At 59.9% G+C, this 25543-nt stretch overlaps 3 protein-coding genes across 4 annotated transcripts in view; 1 reads left to right on the plus strand and 2 right to left on the minus strand.

Moving 5' to 3' along the window:
- The window catches only part of JTB (jumping translocation breakpoint), a 1430-nt gene extending 1411 nt beyond the window's left edge, over nucleotides 1-19 (plus strand). Inside the window, exon 5 of the mRNA XM_048928915.1 lies at nucleotides 7-19. Within this exon, the coding sequence (XP_048784872.1) occupies nucleotides 7-19 (13 nt within the window). The remainder of the gene's footprint in view (nucleotides 1-6) is intronic.
- A 1758-nt stretch (nucleotides 20-1777) lies between these two features.
- Nucleotides 1778-24254, minus strand: GATAD2B (GATA zinc finger domain containing 2B). Its single transcript, XM_048929404.1, is given in 13 exon segments — nucleotides 1778-1880; nucleotides 1882-1913; nucleotides 2021-2042; nucleotides 2044-2138; nucleotides 4379-4490; nucleotides 7640-7842; nucleotides 11889-12204; nucleotides 14178-14348; nucleotides 17210-17341; nucleotides 17609-17740; nucleotides 17836-17965; nucleotides 22151-22480; nucleotides 23568-24254. Coding segments are annotated over 13 exon segments (1905 nt in total). The 5' UTR covers nucleotides 23720-24254; the 3' UTR covers nucleotides 1778-1802.
- Nucleotides 7856-11868, minus strand: LOC125685925 (proprotein convertase subtilisin/kexin type 5-like). 2 transcript variants are annotated; one of them, XM_048929405.1, is made up of 2 exons: nucleotides 9642-11868; nucleotides 7856-9252 (listed from the first exon to the last, which is right to left on the minus strand). In XM_048929405.1, the coding sequence occupies exon 2, from the start codon at nucleotides 8914-8916 to the stop codon at nucleotides 7936-7938; it is 981 nt and encodes a 326-aa protein (XP_048785362.1). In that variant the 5' UTR covers nucleotides 8917-9252; nucleotides 9642-11868; the 3' UTR covers nucleotides 7856-7935. The 2 variants fall into 2 exon arrangements, with proteins under 2 accessions (XP_048785362.1, XP_048785363.1); XM_048929406.1 differs by having other exon boundaries at nucleotides 9935-9955.
- Nucleotides 24255-25543: the final 1289 nt, after the last annotated feature.

Below are 25543 nucleotides of genomic sequence, written 5' to 3' on the forward strand. Positions count from 1 at the left end.
CAATAGGGGGGGGAAATAGGGGGAAATGGGGGGGAATGGGGGGGAGGAATGGGGGAAGCAATGGGTGGAGGAATGGGGGGGGGCAATATAGGGGCAAGAGGGGGGGGGAGGCAATGGGGGGGGCAATGTAGGAAAACGGGGGGGGGGAGGGGAGGGGGGATAGAGGGGCAATGGAAGGGGCAATGGGGGGGAGGTAATGAGGGACAATGGGGGGGGACATTGGGGGGGGAAATGGGGGGAGGCAATGGGGGGCAATGAGGGATAAATGGGGGGGCAATGGGGGGAGGCAGATGAGGGACAATGGGGGACAATGGGGGGAGAAATGGGGGCAGGCAATGGGGGGCAATGGGGGACAATGGGGGACAATGGGGGGGCCAATGGGGGGGCAATAGGGGGGCAATGGGGGGGGAAATAGGGGGGAAATGGGGGAAGCAATGGGGGGGAATGGGGGGGGCAATATAGGGGCAGGGGGGGTGGGTATGGGGGGGGCAATGTAGGAAATGGGGGGGGAGGGAGGGGGGGATAGAGGGGCAATGGGGGGGTAATGGGGGGAAATGGAGGGGCAATGGGGGGGGACAATGGGGGACAATGGGGGGCAATGGGGGGGGCAATGGGGGGGCAATGGGGGGGCAATGGGGGGGAGGCAATGGGGGGCCAATGGGGTGGAAGGGGGGGGTGGGGAATGAGGGGGGAAATAGGGGGGCAATGGGGGAGGGAATGGAGGGAGGCAATGGAGGGCAATGGGGGGAGGCAATGTGGGGGGCAATGGGGGGGGAGGGAGAAAGGAGAGGTTGGGGGCTAAGGAGGGATTTGGGGGGGGGAAAAATGAGAGATTTGGGGGGAAGGCAGGTTTAGAAAAGAGGAAATTGGGGCCAATGTGGGGAGGTTTGGGTGCAAATGAGGGATTTGGGGGGGGGGGGGGGAGGGGGGGGGGGGGCATCACCTCAATGGGAGCAAAGCCACAAACCAGATTCTGCATGCAGAGATCCATGATGCTGCACCCCCCCCCCTCCCTTGCCCCCCCCCCCTCGGGTTTAAGTTGCTTATGGGGACAGAGGGGGGGTCCGGGGGGGGGGGGGGGTCCCACAGCCCCGCATTGAGAATTGCGACCACGATTAGTTCCAACGTTTGGGGGGGGGGGAGGAAGGGAAAAAGGGGGGGGGGGGGGGCAATAACAACCTTGACCCCCCCCCAAAAAGTCTCAGAGCCCCTTTGAGGCACTGCTGCACCAGGGGTGGGGGGGGGGGGGGGGAGGCACCGCGGAGGGGGGGGGGCTCCGTAGTGTGAGTTAAAGTGCAAAGGGGAGTACGCAGCCAGGGACCCCCCCCAATATTGGGTGATGTGTTCGTTTTTTTTTTTGGGGGGGGGGGGGGAAGGGGGTGGATTTGGCCCCCCCCCCCAATAGGAGGAAAAGGAGGAGGAAAAAAGGGCATAAAAGAAACCAATAAGAGTGGAAGCATCCATTTGAGCAAAGAAGGGGGGGGGGGGGGAAAAGGGGGGGGGGGGCTGGGGGGGGGGGGGCATAAAGGCGCTTCAAAATTCTATGCTTGGTCATGAAAAACAAACCACAAAAAAAAAAAACCAACCAACAGCTTCAACCGAAAGCGATGAGAACAGAAGAAGAGCGGAGCGCGGCCCAAAAGGAGCCGCTGCACAGCCGGGGGGGGGGGGGGGGGGGGGAGGTTGGAAATAAAGGGGGGGGGTCGTTTTCTCTCTGCCCCCTTTGTGGCTGTTTTTTTGGGGGGGGGGGGGGATGGGGGGGGGGTGAGCAGGCGCTATTTCTGCCCGCTGATGGGACTGCGCTATGGAGCGGGGGGGGGATCATGTCCAGGAGGTAATTCGCGCTGCCGGTCCGCCAGGCTGGACGCTTTGTGGCCCCCCGATGCCGGCGTTGAGATACGCGATGTTAACGCCTGCATGGGAGAGAAGAAAGCAAGGGGGGGGGAGGGGAAGCGTGGGATCGTAGCCCCCCCCCCCTCTCCCCAAATCATCCCCCCAACCATATATAACGCCTGGTTACCTGGCATGCCGAGCAGCCCCCCCCGCCACCGAGAGCTGCGGCGCCTGCGCGAAGTTGGAGAGCATGGAGCGGGCCGAGGTGGGGATGCCGCGCTGCAGGGAGCTCTGGGGCTGCGGAGCCTGGAGGGGGGGGAGAGGGGGGAAAAGGAGGGGGGTGAGTGGGGGCAGCTGTTGCAGAGTGGTGATGGGAATGGGGGGGGGGAAAGGGGGCTGTGTGAGGGGCCACCGAGCGCCGGTGGATGGTTGGCTGGGCAACGGGAGGCCAGGAGCCAGCAGTGAGCCTGCAGGGCCAGGAAGGCTGATGGTTGACCAAAGATTGACCAAACAGTGAGCAACAGGGCAGTGCTGAGCCTTCTGGACAGGAGAGGCCAAGGGTTGACCAATGGTTGACAAATGGTTGACCAAACGATGACCAATAGCCAGTCACAAAGCCAGCACTGAGCCCTTCTGGGCAGGAAGGCCAAGGGTTGACCAATGGATTGACCAATGGTTGACCAAAGATTGACCAAACGTTGACCAACAACCAGCCATAAGGCAGCACTGAGCCTTTCTGGACAGGAAGGCCAAGGGTTGACCAACGGTTGACCAATGGTTGACCAATGGTTGACCAAAGATTGACCAAACGTTGACCAATGGCCAGTCACAAGGCAGCACTGTGCCCTTCTGGGCAGGAAGGCCAAGGGTTGACCAATGGTTGACCAAAGATTTACCAAACTTGACCAACAGGTAGCCATAAGGCAGCATTGTTGCCTTCCTGGACAGGAAGGCCAACAGTTGACCAACGGTTGACCAAAGGATTACTAAATGTTGACCAATGGTTGACCCAAAGATTGACCAAACGTTGACCAACAACCAGCCATAAGGCGTAGCACTGTGCCCTTCTGGACAGGAAGGCCAACTGTTGACCAATGGTTGACCAAAAGATTACCAAATGTTGACCAATGGTTGATCAACAGTTGACCAAAGGTTTACCAAAGAAAGATTGACGAAACGTTAACCAACAACCAGCCATAAGGCAGCACTGAGCCCTCCTGGACAAGAAGGCCTAGGGGGTTGACCAACAGTTGATCAATGGTTGACCAAAGGATTACCAAATGTTGACCATTGGTTGACCAAAGGTTTACCAAACGTCAACCAACAGCCAACCATAAGGCAGCACTGTGCCCTCCTGGACAGGAAGGCCAATGGTTGACCAAACACTGACCAACGGTTGACCAAATGTTGACCTACAGTTGACCAACCACTGACCAACAGCCATTCACATGTCAGCAGCGCCTGCAGGGCCAGGAAGGCCAATGGTTGACCAACAGTTGACCAAACCTTGACCAAAGATCAACCGACCGTTGACCAACAGCCAGCCATAAGGCAGCACTGCCCCCTCCTGGCCAGGAAGGCCAATAGTTGACCAAACACTGACCAACCACCGACCAAACATTGACCAAACATTGACCAACCATCGACCAACAGCTGACCAACAGCTGACCAACAGCCAGCCACGAGCCAGAAGTGCACCAATGGAAGACCAATGGTTGACCAATCATCAACCAAACGTTGACCAACCAATGGTTGACCAACAGCAGACCAATGATCAACCAACATTCAACCAACAGCTGACAACGCCTGACCAATGGTCGACCAGTGGTCGACCAAACATTTACCAATGGCTGACCAACAGTTGATCAATGGTTGACCAAAGGTTGTTCATCTGTTGACCAAACATTCTCCAATGACTGACCAATGACCAACGAACAGCTGACCAATGGTTGACCAAACATTGACCAATGGTTGACCAACAGTTGTTCATCTGTTGACCAAACAATCACCAATGACTGACCAACAGTTGACCAATGGTTGACCGAATGTTGACCAAGTGTTGACCAACAGCTGACCAATGGTTGACCAAAGGCTGTTCATCTGTTGACCAAATATTCTCCAATGACCGACCAACAGTTGACCAATGGTTGACCAAGTGTTGACCAACAGACAACCAACAGCTGACAAATGGTTGATTAAACGTTGACCAATGGTTGACCAACAGTTGTTCAACCATTGACCAAACATTTCACCAATGACTGACCGATGACTGACCAACAGCTGACCAACGGTTGACCAATGGTTGACCAAAGGCTGTTCATCTGTTGACCAAACATTCTCCCATGACTGACCAACAGTTGACCAACAGTTGACCATGCAGAAGATCTTCCATGCCAGAAGGGTGGCAGAGCCGCACGGAGCCTCGCGGGGTTGGGGTGGGGGGTCTCCAACCCACCTGTGTTCCTACACAACCAGCTGCAGGGGGGTCGGACCCCCATGACCCCACACAGGACACCCCCAGCTCGGAGCCCCCGCCGCCGCTCACCCTGCCGGAGCGTGTGGTGCCTCATCATGTTCTCCTGTTTGCTGACGCTGGAGACGGCCGGGGCCGCGGTGGGGGACAGGGCCGCCTGCTGCTGCAACCTCTGCTCGATTTCCTGCAAGAACCCACAGCAGCACAACCCCTCAGAGCCGGAGCAGCAGGGCTGATCCTCACCCCCATTTCCCCCTTCAGAGCCCGAGCAGCAGGGCTGATCCTCACCCCATTTCCCCCCTCAGAGCCGGAGCAGCGGCGCTGATCCTCACCCCATTTCCCCCCTCAGAGCCGGAGCAGCAGGGCTGATCCTCACCCCATCTCCCCCCTCAGAGCCGGAGCAGCAGGGCTGATCCTCACCCCATTTCCCCCTTCAGAGCCCGAGCAGCAGGGCTGATCCTCACCCCATTTCCCCCCTCAGAGCCGGAGCAGCGGCGCTGATCCTCACCCCATTTCCCCCCTCAGAGCCGGAGCAGCAGGGCTGATCCTCACCCCATCTCCCCCCTCAGAGCCGGAGCAGCAGGGCTGATCCTCACCCCATTTCCCCCCTCAGAGCCGGAGCAGTGGGGCTGATCCTCACCCCATTTCCCCCCTCAGAGCCGGAGCAGCGGGGCTGATCCTCACCCCATCTCCCCCCTCAGAGCCGGAGCAGCAGGGCTGATCCTCACCCCATTTCCCCCCTCAGAGCCGGAGCAGTGGGGCTGATCCTCACCCCATTTCCCCCCTCAGAGCCGGAGCAGCGGGGCTGATCCTCACCCCATCTCCCCCCTCAGAGCCGGAGCAGCAGGGCTGATCCTCACCCCATGTCCCCCCTCAGAGCCGGAGCAGCAGGGCTGATCCTCACCCCATTTCCCCCTTCAGAGCCCGAGCAGCAGGGCTGATCCTCACCCCATTTCCCCCCTCAGAGCCGGAGCAGCGGCGCTGATCCTCACCCCATTTCCCCCCTCAGAGCCGGAGCAGCAGGGCTGATCCTCACCCCATCTCCCCCCTCAGAGCCGGAGCAGCAGGGCTGATCCTCACCCCATTTCCCCCTTCAGAGCCCGAGCAGCAGGGCTGATCCTCACCCCATTTCCCCCCTCAGAGCCGGAGCAGCGGCGCTGATCCTCACCCCATTTCCCCCCTCAGAGCCGGAGCAGCAGGGCTGATCCTCACCCCATCTCCCCCCTCAGAGCCGGAGCAGCAGGGCTGATCCTCACCCCCATTTCCCCCCTCAGAGCCGGAGCAGTGGGGCTGATCCTCACCCCATTTCCCCCCTCAGAGCCGGAGCAGCGGGGCTGATCCTCACCCCATCTCCCCCCTCAGAGCCGGAGCAGCAGGGCTGATCCTCACCCCATGTCCCCCCTCAGAGCCGGAGCAGCGGGGCTGATCCTCACCCCATTTCCCCCCTCAGAGCCGGAGCAGCAGGGCTGATCCTCACCCCATTTCCCCCCAGCACGGGGGAAGGGAGCCCACCCACCCCCCCCGGGCCGTTGCCGCGCACCCAGGGCTGCGTCGGAACCTTGGGGGCAGCCCTGCAGCCCTGGGATGGATCCTGGTGCGGAGCTGAGCGCATCCAACCACCAGCAGCCGCCTCCCCTTCACCTCCAGCTCTGCGGGTTTCATTTCACACCGCTCCCCGTCCACCATTCGGGTTTCTTTCACCCCGGGGCCTCCCAACAGGTTCAGCCACGCCGTTTTTGCCGCGGGGATTCGCAGCCCCCCCTCCCCCCTTTGCAGCCACGTGAGCAGGCAGAAAAGTGCTTCAGTGCTTCCCCCCCCCCCCTCCACCCCCCTCTACATCCCAGGAAGCCGCAGCCCCACGCGGGGGGAGCAGCAGCTGTCCTGACTCAGCCCTCAGCCCCCCGCTGCTGTCAGCAGGACGGGCGCGAGGCCAGCAGGAGCTGGGGGGGAACGGGGGGGGGGGGGAAGGCAGAGCTGATCTGCCACCAGGACGGCTGTTTGGGGCCAGGAGCAAAAGCTGGGCAGCAACAAGGGTGGGCAACACCATGGAGGGGTAACCTCAAAGATGGGCAAACCCAAGGGTGGGCAACACCAAGGGTAGGCAGCCCCAAAGATGGGCAACCCCAAGGGTGGGCAACATCATGGAGGGGCAACTCCAAGGGTGGGAAACCCCATGGAGGGGGCAAACCCAAGGGTGGACAACACCAAGGGGGGGCAACCCCAAAGGTGAGCAACCCCATGGAGGGGGCAACACTAAGGGTGGGCGACCCCAAGGGTGGGCAGCCCCACAGAGGAGCAACCCCATGGAAGGGGCAAACCCAAGGGTGGGCAAACCTAAGGGTGGACAACCCCATGGAAGGGCAAACCCAAGGGTGGGCAACACCAAGGGGGGGCAGCCCCATGGAGGGGACAACCCCAAAGGTGGGCATCACTAGGGGTGGGTGAACCCAAGGATAGGCAACCCCATGGAGGGGGCAACGCCAAGGGTGGGCAGCCCCACAGAGGAGCAACACCAAGGATGGGCAACCCCATGAAGGAGCAACCCCACAGAGGGGCAAACCCAAGGGTGGGCAACACCAAGGGTGGGCAGCCCCATGGAGGGGACAACTCCAAAGGTGGGCAACACTAAGGGTGGGCGAACCCAAGGGCAGGCAACCTCAAGGGTGGGCAACCCCACAGAGGGGAAACACCAAGGATGGGCAACCCCATGGAGGGGGCAACGCCATGGAGGGGCAACCCCAAAGGTGGGCAACACCAAGGGGGGGCAACCCCAAAGGTGAGCAACCCCATGGAGGGGCAAACCTAAGAGTGGGCAGCCCCACGGAGGCGCAAACCCAAGGGTGGGCAACTCCAAGGGTAGGCAGCCCCATGGAGGAGCAACCCCAAAGATGGGCAACACTAAGGGTGGGCGAACCCAAGGGTGGGCAACCCCAAGGATAGGCAACCCCATGGAGGGGACAACCCCATAGAGGGGCAAACCCAAGGGTGGGCAACACCAAGGGTGGGCAGCCCCATGGAGGAGCAACCCCATGGAGGGGACAACCCCAAGGGTGGGCAATCCCAAAGGTGGGCAACCCCATGGAGGGGACAACCCCAAAGATGGGCAACCCCATGGAGGGGGCAACTCCAAAGGTGGGCAACACCAAGGGTGGGCAGCCCCATGGAGGGGGCAACCCCAAAGACGGGCAACCCCATGGAGGAGCAACAGCAAGGATGGGCAACCCCACGAAGTGGCAACCCCACAGCTGCTGGAGAATGAGGGACCCCAACCCCTGGGGACGCACAGGAGGAGGACGGAGCAGCGGCTGCAGCCTTTGCTCGCCTTGCTCTCACCTGCTCCTGCTGCAAAGCTTTCACGAAGGCGTTCTTCAGCCTGTTGGTGTGCTCTGCCTTCAGAGCCTTCTTCTGGTTGGACGTCATGCACTGCTCGCACAGGATCTTCCCGTTCTTCTCCTGCTTCCAATGCGGGGTGAAGTCGGTGCGGCACTGAGCGCAGACGAAGGGCTCCACGCGCAGGAAGGACGCGCAGCTCTTCCCTGCGGGCAGATTTGGGGTGAGGGGAGGCCCTGCTGCTCCCCCCCACAGCCCTGCAGCACGGCGAGGGGCTCACAGGGCTCAGCGCTCAGCGCTCAGTGCTTGCAGTGCTGGCAGTGCTGGCAGCGCTTGCAGTGCTTGCAGTGATTGCAGTGCTGGCAGTGATTGCAGTGATTGCAGTGATTGCAGTGCTGGCAGTGATTGCAGTGATTGCAGTGATTGCAGTGATTGCAGTGCTGGCAGTGATTGCAGTGATTGCAGTGATTGCAGTGATTGCAGTGCTTGCAGTGATTGCAGTGATTGCAGTGCTGGCAGTGCTTGCAGTGCTTGCAGTGCTTGCAGTGCTTGCAGTGCTGGCAGTGCTTGCAGTGCTGGCAGTGCTTGCAGTGCTTGCAGTGCTTGCAGTGCTTGCAGTGCTTGCAGTGCTTGCAGTGCTGGCAGTGCTTGCAGTGCTTGCAGTGCTTGCAGTGCTGGCAGTGATTGCAGTGCTTGCAGTGATTGCAGTGCTTGCAGTGCTTGCAGTGCTTGCAGTGATTGCAGTGCTTGCAGTGCTTGCAGTGCTTGCAGTGCTTGCAGTGATTGCAGTGCTTGCAGTGATTGCAGTGCTTGCAGTGATTGCAGTGCTTGCAGTGATTGCAGTGCTTGCAGTGCTTGCAGTGCTTGCAGTGATTGCAGTGCTTGCAGTGCTTGCAGTGCTTGCAGTGCTTGCAGTGATTGCAGTGCTTGCAGTGCTTGCAGTGATTGCAGTGCTTGCAGTGCTTGCAGTGATTGCAGTGATTGCAGTGCTTGCAGTGCAGGGGCAGGCGATGCAGCGGCGCATGGAAGGCACTGAACCACCCTGCTGCCTCCCGTCTCCTTTCTGCAGGGGCTTCAGCCCCCCCAAAAAAGCCCCCGTGGGATTCACGGAACCCAATTTGCTCCGGTGACTCGTCCAGTTCCCATGGAAACGGGTGGCAGAGCCCCAAATTGGGGCGAGGTGCTCGCAAACAGCCATGGGGAGGAGACGGCGGCGAGGCGCAGAGCCCACGCACACAGCCGTGGGGCTCAGAGGGTTTTGCATGCGGGCTCCCCACCATTTGGGCTCAGCACATCCCTGTGCCTCCTGCCAAGCGGGTTGCACCGGCTGCAGAGCTCCAGGGCAAAGCTGGGGCTGCGTGCATGCAGCACTGCAGGGCTGGGAGCTGCAGGGGGGGGAACGGCTGCTTGTGAGGGGGGATGGCGACAGGACAGGGGGAAGGGCCTGAAAGTGAGACAGGGAGGTTGAGGGTGGATGTGAGGAGGGAGATTTTCAGGCAGAGGGCGGTGAGGCGCTGGCACAGGTTGCCCAAGGAGGCTGTGGATGCCCCAGGCCTGCAGGCATTGGAGGCCAGGCTGGATGTGGCTCTGGGCAGCCTGGGCTGCTGGTTGGAGACCTGCACTCAGCAGGGTTGGAGCTGATGGCCGCTGTGGGCCTTTGCAACCCAGGGCATCCTATGAGTCAATGATTCTGTGGGTCCCTATGGCATCCTATGGATCTTATGGCATCCTATGGATCCCTATGGCACCCTATGGATCCCTATGGCTCCCTATGGATCTTATGGCACCCTATGAATCCCTATGGCACCCTATGGGTTCTCTGGGCAGCTTGGAGTAGTGCTTGGAGACCCTGCACACAGCAGACGATTGGAGCTGATGGCCGTTGTGGTTCTTTGCAACCCAGGGCATCCAATGAGTCCATGAATCTATGGGTCCCTATGGCACCCTATGGATCCTTATGGCACCCCATGTGTTCTCTGGGCAGCCTGGGCTGCTGGTTGGAGACCTGCACACAGCAGGGTTGGAGCTGATGGCTGTTGTAGGCCTTTGCAACCCAGGGCATTCAATGAGTCCATGATTCTATGGGTCCCTATGGCATCCTATGGATCCCTATGGTACACTGTAGGGTCTCATGGCTCCCTATGGATCCTTATGGCCCCCTGTGCATTCCTATGGCACCCTATGGATCCCTATGGCACCCTGTGGGTCCATATGGCACCCTGTGGGGTCTCATGGCTCCTATGGATCCCTATGGCACCCCATGAGTTCTCTGGGCAGCCTGGGCTGCTGGTTGGAGACCTGCACACAGCAGGGTTGGAGGTGATGGTTGTTGTAGGCCTTTGCAACCCAGGCCATTCAATGAGTCAATGATTCTTTGGGTCCCTATGGCACACTGTAGGGTCTAATGGCTCCCTATGGATCCTTATGGCATCCTATGGATTCTCTGGGCAGCCTGGTCTGGTAGTTGGTGACCCTGCACACAGCAGAGGGTTGGAGCTGATGGCCGCTGTGGGCCTTTGCAACCCAGGCCATTCTATGAGTCAATGATTCTATGGGTCCCTATGGCCCCCCCATAGGTATCTATGGCACCCTATGAATCCCTATGGCACCCTATGGGTTCTCTGGGCAGCCTGGGCTGCTGGTTGGTGACCCTGCACACAGCAGGGGGTTGGAATGAGGTGAACATTGTGATCCTTTGCAACCCAATGATTCCATGGATCCCAATGGCACCCTGTGGGTCCCTTATGGCGCCTTATGGATCCCTATGGCACCCTGTAGGGTCTCATGGCACCCTATGAATCCTTATGGCACCCCATGGGTTCTGTGGGCAGCCTGGGCTGCTGGTTGGTGACCTGCACACAGCAGGGTTGGAGCTGATGGCTGTTGTGGGCCTCTGCAACCCAGGGCATCCGAGGATTCTATGATGATTCTATGATTATGGCACCCTATGGATCCCTATGGCACCCTATGGGTTCTCAGGGCAGCCTGTAGTGCTGGTTGGTGACCCTGCACACAGCAGGGGATTGGAATGAGGTGAACACTGTTGTCCTTTGCAGCCCAGGCCATTCTATGAGTCAGTGATTCTATGAATCCTAATGGCACCCAGTGGGTCCCTATGGCACCCTGTAGGTTCTCATGGCTCCCTATGGATCCCTATGGCACCCCATGGGTTCTGTGGGCAGCCTGGGCTGCTGGTTGGCTTCCTGCACACAGCAGGGTTGGAGGTGATGGCTGTTGTGGGCCTTTGCAACCCAGGGCATCCTATGAGTCAATGATTCTATGGGTCCCCATGGCACCCTATGAATCCTTATGGCAGCCCATGGGTTCTGTGGGCAGCCTGGGCTGCTGGTTGGCGACCCTGCACACAGCAGGAGGTTGGAGCTGATGGCTGCTCTGCTCCTTTGCAACCAAGGGTATCTTAGGATTCTATGATTCTATGAATCCTAATGGCACCCTATGGATCCTTATGGCACCCTGTGGATCCCTATGGCACCCTGTGGATCCCTATGGCTCCCTATGGATCCCTGTGGCATCCTATGGATCCTTATGGCACCCTGTGGATCCCTATGGCACCCTGTGGATCCCTATGGCACCCTATGGATCCCTATGGCTCCCTATGGATCTTATGGCACCCTACAGACCCCTGTGGCACCCCATGAGTTCTCTGGGCAGCCTGCAGTGGTGACTGGTGACCTGCACACAGCAGGGTTGGAGCTGATGGCCGTTGTGCTCCTTTGCAACCCAGGCCATCCTAGGATTCTATGCATCTCTATGTGTCCCTATGTGCCCCTGTGGGTCCCTATGGGGATCTGTGGGTCTCTGTGGGGATCTGTGGGTCCCTATGGGGATCTGTGGGTCTCTGTGGGGATCTGTGGGTCCCTATGGGGATCTGTGGGTCTCTGTGGGGATCTGTGGGTCCCTATGGGGATCCGTGGGTCCCTATGGGGATCTGTGTGTCCCTATGGGGATCTGCGTGTCCCTATGGGGATCCATGGGTCCGTATGGGGATCCATGGGTCCCTATGGGGATCTGTGTGTCCCTATGGGGATCTGTGGGTCCCTATGAGCCTCTTGGCACCCCAGCACACAGCAGGGGTTTGGAGGCAGATGATCACTGCGATCCTTTCCGCCCCAGGCCACGCTGTGATTCTACAAACTGCTCACAGTGGGTTTGGGGGAGAAGGAGGGGGGTCACAAAGCAAGAAGGGAACCCAGAGGAGGGGGCGCAGGCAGAGGGAAGCCCCCAGGCTCACCTTGGCTATCGATAACGCTCTGCACCACCTCCTCCAGGCCCACCATGTAGATGAACTCGCTGTTGGCTGCGCTGGGCAGGAAGTGGAGCAGCGGCGCGGGCGGTTTTGGGGGTGGGATCTCCAGCAGGGTTTTCTCCAGCTGTTTGCGCAGGGCCAGCTTGGCGGCCGCCTGCGAGTTGGCGGCGTCGCTCAGAGCGCTGGGGCTGGGGAGCGGGGAGGAAACCCGGTTCACGGTGCCAGGCTGGATGTGAGAGGCAAGGTTCATGTAGATGGCTGAAGACGACGTACGCTGGCAAGGAACAGAAGAACTTGATTGCTGGAGAGGAAGAGCAGAGGGGGATTAAGGCCAGGCTGGAGCTCCCCGCGTCCACGGAGCCGTGCTGGGATGTGGAGCAGCTCCAGCATGATGAGCCTGGCGCACTGCGGCACACCAGGCACCCTTGGGTGCTGTAGGGTGGGAGGATGCGCTGGAAGACCCCATCTTGCCCCCCCCTGCTGCCACCCCAATGAGACATCGCTCCTATGCAAGAGCTGCATGTGCTGATGGGCACAGCACCAATGAACCAGGCTGAGGGTCCCTGATGGGCACAGCACCCAATGAACCAGGCTGAGGGGTCCCTGATGGGCACAGCACCCAATGAACCAGGCTGAGGGGTCCCCGATGGGCACAGCACCCCATGAACCAGGCTGAGGGTCCCTGATGGGCACAGCACCCATGAACCAGGCTGAGGGGTCCCTGATGGGCACAGCACCCAATGAACCAGGCTGAGGGTCCCTGATGGGCACAGCACCCCATGAACCAGGCTGAGGGGTCCCTGATGGGCACAGCACCAATGAACCAGGCTGAGGGGTCCCTGATGGGCACAGCACCCCATGAACCAGGCTGAGGGTCCCTGATGGGCACAGCACCCCATGAACCAGGCTGAGGGGTCCCTGATGGGCACAGCACCAATGAACCAGGCTGAGGGGTCCCTGATGGGCACAGCACCCCATGAACCAGGCTGAGGGTCCCTGATGGGCACAGCACCCCATGAACCAGGCTGAGCTGTGCTGAGCCTGGCTCAGTGATGGCTGTGAGCTGCAGGCATTGGAGGCCAGGCTGGATGTGGCTCTGGGCATCCTGGGCTGCTGGTTGGAGACCTGCACACAGCAGGGTTGGAGCTGATGGCTGCTGTGGGCCTCTGCAACCCAGGGCATCGCAGGATTCTATGATGATTCTATGATTATGGCACCCTATGAATCCCTATGGCATCCTATGGGTTCTCTGGGCAGCCTGGGCTGCTGGTTGGTGACCCTGCACACAGCAGGGGGTTGGAATGAGGTGAACATTGTGCTCCTTTGCAACCCAGGCCATTCTATGAGTCAACGATTCCATGGATCCCTATGGCACCCTGTGGATCCCAATGACACCCTATGGATCCCAAAGGCACCCTATGGATCCCAAAGGCACCCTGTGGATCCCTATGGCTCCTTGTGGATCCCAATGGCACCCTGTGGATCCCAATGGCACCCTGTGGATCCCTATGGTTCCCTGTGGATCCCAATGACAGCCTATGGATCCCAATGGCACCCTATGGATCCCAATGGCACCCTGTGGATTCTCAGGGCAGCCTGTGGATCCCAATGGCACCCTGTGGATCCCTATGGCTCCCTGTGGATCCCAATGACACCCTATGGATCCCTATGACACCCTATGGATCCCTATGGCACCCTGTGGATCCCAATGACACCCTATGGATCACAATGGCACCCTGTGGATCCCTATGGCACCCTGTGGATCCCAATGACACCCTATGGATCCCAATGGCACCCTGTGGATCCCAATGGCACCCTGTGGATCCCTATGGCTCCCTGTGGATCCCAATGACACTCTATGGATCCCTAGGCACCCTGTCAGTCCCTTATGGCACCCTATGGATCCTTATGGCACCCTATGGATCCCTATGGCACCCTGTGGATCCCTATGGCTCCCTGTGGATCCCAATGACACCCTATGGATCCCAATGGCACCCTATGGATCCCAATGACACCCTATGGATCCCAATGACACCCTATGGATCCCTATGGCACCCTGTGGATCCCTATGGCACCCTGTGGGTTCTCAGCACAGCCTGTGCTGCCGGCTGGCGCCCTGCACCCAGCAGGGTTGAAGCTGATGCCGTTCTGCTCCTTTGCAACCCAGGCCATCCTTGCATTCTCTGACTCCTCCATTTCAGCCTCCGCTCCCCCAGCGCCTCCCAGCTCCCTGTGTGGCCAAACCCCACCAGACCCCCAGCAAGAGCTCCGTACCGGCTGGTAGTTGATGGCTGGATTCATGCTTGGAGTTGTAGTGCGGATGAGGCCAGGCTTAGGAGGAACGCGCTGCCCCTGCAGCTGGGCAGGGTTTGGAGCGATCACACGCTGAGACATCAGCATATGGGGCAGGGTCGTGTTTGTGGCAGACCTGATGACGCTGTGACCCTGGCAAGGGGGGAAACGGGCGTTAGGAAGAGGATCGGAGGCAGAGAGGAGGGCAGGGCTGCAACAGCCAAGCAGCTCCGCTTGCATGCGGCGCAGGCTGCCCCCAAAGCTGACACGCGGCTCCAAGGACTCAACTCATCTCCTTGCTGTTCTTTGCTGTGAATCATCACGTTTCTTTGGCTTGGAATGAAGGAGAAAAAGTTAAGGAGCTCCTATGGCTGCAGAGAGGGGGGAGAAGTGGGCCTGAATGGGGACGGGGCTGAGCACTGCCCAGCACTGCGCCCAGGGAGCAGCAGGGTGGGCTGGGGGGATGCTCCAGGCACAGCCGTGCACCAAACACACGCAAATAAATGCAAACACACGCAAATAAATCCGACCACACAATAAATCCGACCACGCTGATGTGATCGGCGTGCAGAAACACACGGTGCTCCTTTGCAACCCAGGCCATTCTGTGAGTCAATGATTCTATGCATCCCAATGGCACCCTGTGGATCCTTATGGCACCCTGTGGATCCCTATGGCACCATATGGATCCCTATGGCATCCTATGGATCCCTATGGCACCCTGTGGATCCCTATGGCACCCTGTGGATTCTTATGGCACCCTGTGGATCCCTATGGCATCCTATGGATCCTTATGGCACCCTGTGGATCCCTATGGCACCCTGTGGATCCCTGTGGCACCCTATGGATCCCTGTGGCACCCTATGGATCCCTATGGCACCCTGTGGATCCCTATGGCACCCTATGGATCCTTATGGCACCCTGTGGATCCCTATGGCACCCTATGGATCCCTATGGCACCCTATGGCACCCTGTGGATCCCTATGGCACCCTATGGATCCTTATGGCACCCTACAGATCCCTATGGCACCCTATGGATCCCTATGGCACCCTGTGGATCCCTATGGCACGCTATGGCACCCTATGGATCCTTATGGCACCCTACAGATCCCTATGGCACCCTATGGATCCTTATGGCACCCTATGGATCCTTATGGCACCCTATGGATCCCTATGGCACCCTATGGATCCTTATGGCACCCTACAGATCCCTATGGCACCCTATGGATCCTTATGGCACCCTATGGATCCTTATGGCACCCTACAGATCCCTATGGCACCCTATGGATCCCTATGGCACCCTACAGATCCCTATGGCACCCTATGGATCCCTATGGCACCCTGTGGATCCTTATGGCACCCTGTGGATCCTTATGGCACCCTATGGATCCCTATGGCACCCTACAGATCCCTATGGCACCCTACAGATCCCTATGGCACCCTATGGATCCCTATGGCACCCTATGGCACCCTATGGATCCCTATGGCACCCTATGGCACCCTATGGATCCCTATGGCACCCTATGGATCCCTATGGCACCCTATGTGTTCTCAGGGCAGGACAACAACAGCTTTCCCATCCGTTCTCCTTCTCACAGATCCAAAACCTTCAGCTGCCCCCCCTTCTGCCCCCCCCTCTTTTCTCCCCTCCCCTCGGTTGACAACTGGAGATGAAGTCCTCTGTTGTCAGCACAGCAGATCCTCACAAAGGCTGCACAAACAATGCGTTTCCTCTTCCCCCCGAAGCCCATTTCCTTTACCAGCCCCGTCCCACTGCGAAGCCACAATAGATTTGACCCCACCGTCGTTGCCATAGCAAAGAAAACAAATGGCACAAACAAAGGAGATGCTTCAGGGAGGGAGGGAGCCGTGGGCAGATGCCTTTGGCCCAGGCCACAGGGAGGGAAGGCAGGAGGGAAGGCGTCACCTCCCATCTCTGCTGCGCCCCAAGGGAAACGGGGCAGCGCTGTCAGCCCCAAAACGCCCCAAAATGCCCCAAAACGCCGTGTGCTTCCAGCCCGAGGCGGGGGATCAGGGCTCATCCCATGCATGGGACCCCCAGGACCCAGGAGGGCTCAGCAGACGCGCTCTGTTCTCCTCCACTCTGCTCTGCTTTGCTCTGCTTTGCTCTGTTCTGCTCTGCTCTGCTTTGCTCTGCTCTGCTCTGCTTTGCTCTGCTTTGCTCTGTTCTGCTCTGCTCTGCTCTGCTCTGCTCCGCTCTGCTTTGCTCCACTCTGCTCTGCTCTGCTTTGCTTTGCTCTTCTTTGCTCTGCTCTGCTCTGCTCCGCTCCACTCTGCTTTGCTCCGCTCTGCTCTCCTCCACTCTGCTCTGCTCTGCTTTGCTCTGCTCTGCTCTGCTCTGTTCTGCTCCACTCTGCTCTGCTCTGCTCTGCTTTGCTTTGCTCTTCTTTGCTCTGCTCCGTTCTGCTCTGTTCTGCTCCACTCTGCTCCGCTTTGCTCTGCTCCACTCTGCTCTGTTCTGCTCCACTCTGCTCTACTCAGCTCTGCTCCACTCTGCTCTGCTCCACTCTGCTTTGCTTTGCTCCACTCTGCTCCGCTCTGCTCTGTTCTGCTCCACTCTGCTCTGCTTTGCTTTGCTCTGCTCCACTCTGCTTTGCTCTGCTCTGCTCTGCTTTGCTCTGCTCTACTCTGCTCTTCTTTGCTCCGCTCTGCTCTGCTCCTCCCACGCCGCTTCCCAAAGACAAACGTTTCCACTCCACGCTTTGCATTTTCCTTCTCCCTTTCCCTGGACCCTTCCTGACCCAAAGCTGAGCAGCTCCTCCTGCATCCCCACAGCTCTGCTCTCCCCACCACCACCAGCACCCAACCGAGCTGCGCTGCCCAGCATCTCCCACAGCCCAGAGCAGCACCCAGCTCTGCTGCAGCCCTGCCCAGCCGCTGCCCCCTGCTCCCATTCCCTCTGTGACCAGCAGTGCAGAGCGGTGCTGACGCCTGCAGCCCACAAGGATCACTGACAGCTCAGCCCAGAGCTGCAACCGGGTCGGGAAGCTCACCTGTAATGTCCTTAAGTTCTGAGGCTCGACCCCCTGAGCTCCAGGCCTGGAGGGCAGCTTGGACAGTCCCTGCTGTCCCACGTGAGCAGGAGATGGCTGGACGATAGACGCTGCATTCTGGACAACCGGAGTCTGGATGGAGAGAAAACAAGCAGCAGCAGCAGCGTCAGACGCCCGGAGGAGGAAACCCATCGCAACTGCAGCAACGGACGCACGATGCAACGCTGGGGATGCGGAGCTGCACGGCTGCAGCAGGCCGACAGAACCCAGAGCTCTGCCCAGAGCCAAAACCACGACCTCAAAAGCAGCAGATGAAGGCCTGAGCACCGCGAGCTCAGCACGGCCGCATTGGGGCCCCGCGCAGCACCGCTCCCCACCCGGCCCCGCGCCGAGCTGCACCTTCTGTACCACGTTCTCCTTCTGCAGCTGGCTCTGCCTCAGCTTCTTCAGCAGCACGAGCCTGGCCTCCTCCAGCCGCAGCTCATCCCGGAGCTGCTTGATGAGCTGCTGCCTCTCCTCTATGCTCTTCCCCTGCGAGGAGGAGGAGGAAAATCGGTCAGGGCTGAGGGCGCCGTGAGCGGAGCCGAGAAACGCAGGTAGGGAAGCAGCTCGGCCGAATCCCTTACCTTGAACATCTCCAGGTTGGCCGCCTTCAGCCTCTCTTCCATGCGAGAGCTGGAGCGGGGGCTGGAGGCCTCGTTGTCGGAGAGGACGATAATGTCAGGGGAAGGGGTGAGGCGGCCCCGGTCCTGGTCGCTGCCAGCAGAAGGGAGAAACGGGGCTGAGCTGCGCGGCTGGGAGCGCGGCGGCCATGGGGGGGTCTGAGACCCCACTGCCCTCCCCCCCCTGCAGAGCCGCTGCTAAAGGCGCCCGTGAAGGTAAACGTGAACTTGGGCTCTGCCCAGAGCCAAGCCAAAACCGCGACCTCAAAAGCAGCAGCAACAGCCTGCAGATGGGGGAAAGGGCCTGGATGGATGCCGTCACCCAGCAGAGCCATGCAGGAAGCTGCTCCCGGGCTGCAGGAGCCCCATCCCTTGTGATGCTGCTATCCGGGCAGGACCCCCAGGGTGGGCTCCTTCCAGCCCCACACACTGCGGTGTCGGGGTGCTGAGAGCACAGCGAGAGCCAGGGCAGCTGCTCAGCTGCAGAAACGGCCCCAGCGACGGGGCTCCAAGCATCCAACCACGGGATGAGAGCCTTGGAAGCGCCGCTCCGTGCGGGCAGAGCCCTCAATGACCCCTTTGTGGGCTGCAGCACCACGTGAAGCCTCTGCCCTGTGGGCTCCCAGCACCGCATGCAGGACGTGGAGCAGAGGCCGCTCAGAGCTCCCAGCCCAGCAGCACAGCGGGGACTGCAGGGGAGCGCAGCCACGGAGCATCGATGTGGGACCCGTCTGCCCCACAGCAGCCGGGCCATGGGGCACCTTAAGGAGCAGGCAGCACCCAGCAGCTCCGTGGGGCTTCCAAGAGCACTGAGAAGAGGCTCCAAGAGAGAAGAAGCTTCCAAGAGCAGAAGCTGCCCCAGCTGAGGCTCCTCAGAGCCTTCCCTGCAGGACAGGCCTGCACACGAGGCAGCTGTGATGAAGCCAACCCTGCGCCAAGCAGGAACTGCAGCACCTCCTGCCCTCCCCTCCTGGCTCAGCCTCAGGGCGCCACCGACCCCGGCATCGCAGTGCCAGGCCCTGCTGGGCACCCAGGGACCCCCAGGGTGGGGGGGGATGCAGCCCTGCGGCCGCTGCCGCTTCGCTTGGAGAAGCAGCCAGATAGGGGCGAAGGCGCCTTATTTGCATCCCATTGTGTTCAATAAAGAAAGCAAATAAAAACACAAAGGTTGGCTTCTGAAGGCAGACCGGGGAAAAGGGCCCATCTGCAAGGCATTGCTGAACGTGTCGGGATGGCTTCAGTTATTTCTGTCGGAGCAGGAGCGCAATTACAGCACGACTGCTGGCAGGAAAATGCGGGGAGGGAGCGCAGCCCAAAGTGCAGCAGGAGCAGCGAGCTGCCCTCACCTCTGCTACAGGGAGGTTTCCCTCCGTGGTCATTGACAGCTTCCAGCAAAGAAAACCTCAGGGAAGCCCTGCTGCAAACCTGCACAGCCTCCAGAGCCGTCCTGCAGCACAGCTGCATTGCATGACCACAAAGCCGCCCTGCTGCAACCTGCGTGGCCCCAAAGCTGTTCTGCAGTACAGCTGTGTGTCCCCAGAGTCCTGCTGCACCCTGTGCCCCCAGCACTGCCCTGCTGCACCACTGCATGTCCCCAGAGCTGCCCTGCTGCATGACCACAAAGCTGCCCTGCTGCTAACCTGCGTGGCCCCAAAGCTGCCCTGCAGTACAGCTGTGTGTCCCCAGAGTCCTGCTGCAACCTGCATCCCCAGAGCTGCTCTGCTGCAACCTGTGCCCCCAGAGTCCTGCTGCACCCTGTGCCCCCAGCGCTGCCCTGCTGCACCACTGCATGTCCCCAGAGCTGCACAGCTCCATCCCCACAGCTGCCCTGCTGCTAATCTGCATGGCCTCAAAGCTGTCCTGCAGTACAGCCGTGTGCCCCCAGAGTCCTGCTGCAACCTGCATCCCCAGAGCTGCCCTGCTGCAAATTGTGCCCCCAGAGCTGCCCTGCAGCACAGCTGCGTGTCCCCAGGGCTGCACAGCTGCATGACCACAAAGCTGCCCTGCTGCTAACCTGCGTGGCCCCAAAGCTGTCCTGCAGTACAGCTGTGTGTCCTCAGAGTCCTGCTGCACCCTGTGCCCACAGAGCTGCTCTGCTGCATCACTGCACGTCCCCAGAGCTGCTCTGCTGCAACCTGTGCCCCCAGCACTGCCCTGCTGCACCACTGCACGTCTCCAGAGCTGCCCTGCTGCAACCTGTGTCCCCAGAGCTGCTCTGCTGCACCACTGCATGTCCCCAGAGCTGCCCTGCTGCATGCCCACAAAGCTGCCCTGCTGCGCAGCTCCATCCCCACAGCTGCCCTGCTGCAACCTGCGTGGCCCCAAAGCTGTCCTGCAGTACAGCTGTGTGTCCCCAGAGTCCTGCTGCACCCTGTGCCCCCAGAGTCCTGCTGCAAATTGTGCCCCCAGCACTGCCCTGCTGCACCACTGCATGTCCCCAGAGCTGCCCTGCTGCAACCTGTGTCCCCAGAGCTGCCCTGCAGCACAGCTGTGTGTCCCCAGGGCTGCGCAGCTACATGACCACAAAGCTGCCCTGCTGCAACCTGCGTGGCCTCAAAGCTGTCCTGCAGTACAGCTGCATGTCCCCAGAGTCCTGCTGCAACCTGTGCCCACAGAGCTGCTCTGCTGCACCCTGTGCCCCCAGAGTCCTGCTGCACCCTGTGCCCCCAGCGCTGTCCTGCTGCACCACTGCATGTCCCCAGATCTGCCCTGCTGCATGCCCACAAAGCTGCCCTACTGTGCAGCTCCATCCCCACAGCTGCCCTGCTGCTAACCTGCGTGGCCCCAAAGCTGTCCTGCAGTACAGCTGTGTGTCCCCAGAGTCCTGCTGCACCCTGTGCCCCCAGCGCTGCCCTGCAGCACAGCTGCATGTCCCCAGAGCTGCACAGCTGCATGACCACAAAGCTGCCCTGCTGCTAACCTGCGTGGCCCCAAAGTTGTCCTGCAGTACAGCTGCATGTCCCTGGAGTCCTGCTGCAACCTGTGCCCTCAGAGCTGCTCTGCTGCACCACTGCATGTCCCCAGAGTCCTGCTGCACCACTGCATGTCCCCAGCGCTGCCCTGCTACAACCTGCATCCCCAGAGCTGCTCTGCTGCACCCTGTGCCCCCAGAGTCCTGCTGCACCACTGCACATCCCCAGAGCTGCCCTGCTGCAACCTGTGTCCCCAGAGCTGCTTTGCTGCACCACTGCATGTCCCCAGGGCTGCGCAGCTGCATGACCACAAAGCTGCCCTGCTGCAACCTGCGTGGCCCCAAAGCTGTTCTGCAGTACAGCTGCATGTCCCCAGAGCTGCTCTGCTGCACCCTGTGCCCCCAGCGCTGCCCTGCTGCACAGCTGCACGTCCCCAGGACCACGTCCACCCCCAGCAGCAGAACCCAATGCAGGACAGGTGGGATTTCAGACCCACACCCCACAATCTGCCCGCTTCCATCCCTCACCCGGCCGTGCTGGGCTCCCCATCCCAGCTGTGCCACGCAGAGCTGTGACAGCACCAGGGATCCCTGCATGCCTCCAGGGTGCTGCTGCCTCCCTCTGCTGCTCCACAGAAGGGAATCCGACCACAGAGCCTCACCTGCGCGGCTCCTCCCAGCCCCCAGGCTGCCGACCCACCAGCACACACAGCCCTAAAGACCAGAACTGCAGGAAGGGGAGCAGCCCCAGAACTGCACCCCAAAGCCACCGGCCGCGCTTGCCAGCATCCGTCTGCAACAAATGCTGCTCCTTTGGCTGCAGCTCTTGGGAACCAAAGCCTCCCTCCAGCGCAGCTCAGGGCAGAGGTGTTCCATGCCATCGCACACCCACACTGCTGCCCCTGCCCCACTGCCAGGCCCACAGCATCGCAGCTTCCGATCCAACCAACAGCCAAACCGCTGCCATTCCTTCCATCTCCACCCCAAGAACCGAGGGCACACATGGGGGGCTGCCACTGAGACCCCCGCCGTGCTGCAGGGTGACACGAGGAGCACCGAGGCACCCCAAGGCCGTCAGCTGCTGCTCCGGGCGCCCACCCAAACAGGACGGGTCTCCCCAGGGCTGTGGGTGCTCTCAGAGGTGCCGCCAGGACCTGATGGGTGGAAGCCCTCCCCACTTCTGCCAGGCAGCCGACAGCACTGAGCGCATGGGGCAGGGAGGGATGGAAGCCGATGGCAATGGGGAGCAATGAGGAGCAGGGCTGTAACACCAGGAAAGGAACGGCACCGGGCAGAGCAGCTCAGCTCCCCCGGCGCTGCACGGCCCCGCACCCGGCAGCACGAGACGCTGCTCCTTTCGGCACCCACCTCCTCCTGGCGCTCATATCCACCGGCTCGTCGTTAATGTTCTCCTTGCCCGGCCTCCCTGCAGTCCTGCCATCCCCATGGGGCCTCAGGCTCCCATTCAGCTTTTCCTCGTACACTTTCACGCCGTCCTGTTTCACCGGCAGCTCGTGGGGCACCTCGATGCCCGCCAGGTCCTTCCTCTTCAGCAGCGCCAGCATCTTCAGCCTCTCCATGGCCTCGTGGCCCTCCATCTTCAGCCTCTTGGCCAGGACGTCGTCCCTCTCGTCCGCCTGGTCCAAGCTCCTCTTCAGGAGGTTGAGGCGCAGCGCGTCCTCTGTCATCCTGTCCATCCTGCGGGGCACAAGGACGCAATCAGCGCCGTGGATGGGGAGAGCATCCCGAGCCCCACATGATCATAGAATCATCGAATCACCAAGGTTGGAAAAGACCTCCAAGCTCATCCAGTCCAACCGTTCCCCCATTCCCAACAGCTCCCACTGAACCACGGCCCCCAACACAACAACATTGGATTGCCATAGGGACACATGGAGACTCCATAGGGACACATGGGGACGCCATAGGGACACATGGAGACTCCATAGGGACACATGGGGACGCCATAGGGACACATGGGACGCCATAGGGACACATGGAGACTCCATAGGGACACATGGGGATGCCATAGGGACACATGGGATTCCATAGGGACACATGGGGATGCCATAGGGACACATGGGACTCCATAGGGACACATGGGGATGCCATAGGGACACATGGAGACTCCATAGGGACACATGGGACTCCATAGGGACACATGGGACTCCATAGGGACACATGGGGACTCCATAAGGACACATGGAGACTCCATAGGGACACATGGGGACGCCATAGGGACACATGGGACTCCATAGGGACACATGGGGACTCCATAGGGACACATGGGGACGCCATAGGGATACATGGGACTCCATAGGGACACATGGAGACTCCATAGGGACACATGGAGACTCCATAGGGACACATGGGGACGCCATAGGGACACATGGAGACTCCATAGGGACACATGGGGACTCCATAGGGACACATGGGGACGCCATAGGGACACATGGAGACTCCATAGGGACACACGGAGACTCCATAGGGACACATGGGACGCCATAGGGACACATGGGACGCCATAGGGACACATGGGGAACCATAGGGACACATGGGACTCCATAGGGACACATGGGGATGCCATAGGGACACATAGAATCATAGAATCATCGAATCACCAAGGTTGGAAAAGACCTCCAAGCTCCTCCAGTCCAACCGTTCCCCCATTCCCAACAGCTCCCACTGAACCACGGCCCTCAACACCACATCCAGCCTTTCCTTCAACACCCCCAGGCTCGGTGCCTCCCCCACCTCCCTGGGCATCCATTGCAGTGCTGCCCACCTTTCTGACCAGCAATTCTTCCTCATGTCCAGCCTGAATCTCCCCTGCCGTAGCTTGAAGCCGTTCCCTCTGCTCCTATCACTGATGACACGAGAGCAGAGGCCGACCCCCAGCTCACTGCAGCCTCCCTTCATGCAGTCATAGAGAGCCATGAGGTCCCCCCTGAGCTCCTCTTCTCCATGCTGAACATTCCCAGCTCCTTCAGCCTCTCCTCATCAGCCCTGTGCTCCAGACCCCTCACCATTTCATTGCCCTCCTTTAACACGTTCCAGGCCCTCAATATCTTTCTTGCAGTGAGGGGCCCAAAACTGGACACAGCACTCGAGGTGCGGCCTCACCAGTGCTGAATACAGGGGAACCATCACCTCTCTGCTCCTGCTGGCAGCGCTGTTCTGATGCAGGCCAGGCTGCCATTGGCCTTCTTGGCCACCTGGGCACACTGTGGGCTCATGTTCAGCCGAGCATCAATCAATACCCCCAGGATGATGGGGGTCCCGCACCCAGAGCGCCCCAGGGAGGGGAGCAGGCAGCCCCTCCAGGGCTCAGTGCGCCCGGCCCTGCGCTCAGGGCTGCAACCCGCGGCCCCACATCGCCTCCAGCCCTGCACAGAACGGCTCCACGCTCGGCTCCGCACTCAGCAGACGCAGCCACGGCGCAGACGGCCCTTTTCAACTTAGAAATGAACAAAATCCCCTTCTGGGTGGGTTTTTGGTGACTCCAGAGGCCCCCCCCCCCCCCCATCCCCACTCCTTCCCTTCTGCTCCCGGTGCAGAAATGCCCCCCAGCTGTGTGCTGCCAGCTCCCAGCAGCAGCTGCTGCTCCCAGGGTGGAGGGAGGGCAACCAAGAAGTGGGGAGTTCTGCTACAGCCAGGGGTAAAGCGGGACTTTAAGGACCCTTCCAACCCAACCATCCCTTGGCTTTGTGATCTTTAAGGACCCTTCCAACCCATCCCATGGCCCTGTGATCTTTAAGGACCCTTCCAACCCAACCATCCCATAGCTCTGTGATCTTCATGGACCCTTCCATCCCATCCCGGTGTTCTATGATCTTCAAGGACCCTTCCAACCCAATCATCCCATGGCCCTATAATCTTTAAGGACCCTTCCAGCCCACCCCATGGCTTTGTGATCTTCAAGGACCCTTCCAACCCATTCCATGGCCCTGTGATCTTTAAGGACCCTTCCAACCATTCCATGGCTTTGTGATCTTTAAGGACCCTTCCAACCCACCCCATGGCCCTGTGATCTTTAAGGACCCTTCCAACCCACCCCATGGCCCTGTGATCTTTAAGGACCCTTCCAACCCATCCCATGGCCCTGTGATCTTTAAGGACCCTTCCAACCCTTTCCATGGCCCTGTGATCTTTAAGGACCTTCCAACCCAACCACTCTATGGTCCTATAATCTTTAAAAGACTTTTCCAGTCCATCTCTTGCCTCTATGATCTTCAAGGACCCTTCCTACCCAACCACCCCATACTCCTATGATCTCTAAGAGCCCTTCCAACCCATCCCAGTGTTCTATGATCTCCAAGGACCCTTCCAACCCAACCACCCCATGGTCCTGTGATCTTTAAGGACCCTTCCAACCCATCCCGGTGTTCTATGATCTTCAAGGACCCTTCCAACACAACCATCCCATGGTTCTATGATCTTTAAGAACCCTTCCAACCCACCCCATGGCCCTGTGATCTTTAAGGACCCTCCCAACCCAATCATCCCATGGCCCTGTGATCTTTAAGGACCCTTCCAACCCACCCCATGACCCTGTGATCTTTAAGGACCCTCCCAACCCAACCACTCTATGGTCCTATAATCTTTAAAAGACTTTTCCAGTCCATCTCATGCCTCTATGATCTTCAAGGACCCTTCCTACCCAACCACCCCACAATCCTATGATCTCTAAGAGCCCTTCCAACCCATCCCAGTGTTCTATGATCTTCAAGGACCCTTTCAACCCAACCATCCCATGGCTTT

This window comes from Lagopus muta, chromosome 29 (genome assembly GCF_023343835.1).
Source record: "Lagopus muta isolate bLagMut1 chromosome 29, bLagMut1 primary, whole genome shotgun sequence".
Classification (NCBI taxonomy): Eukaryota; Metazoa; Chordata; class Aves; order Galliformes; family Phasianidae; genus Lagopus; species Lagopus muta.

Coding starts and splice junctions, on each gene's coding strand:
- LOC125685925 (XM_048929405.1), bottom strand. CDS start 8,916: ATGGTGGGGAGCCCGCATGCAAAACCCTCTGAGCCCCACGGCTGTGTG.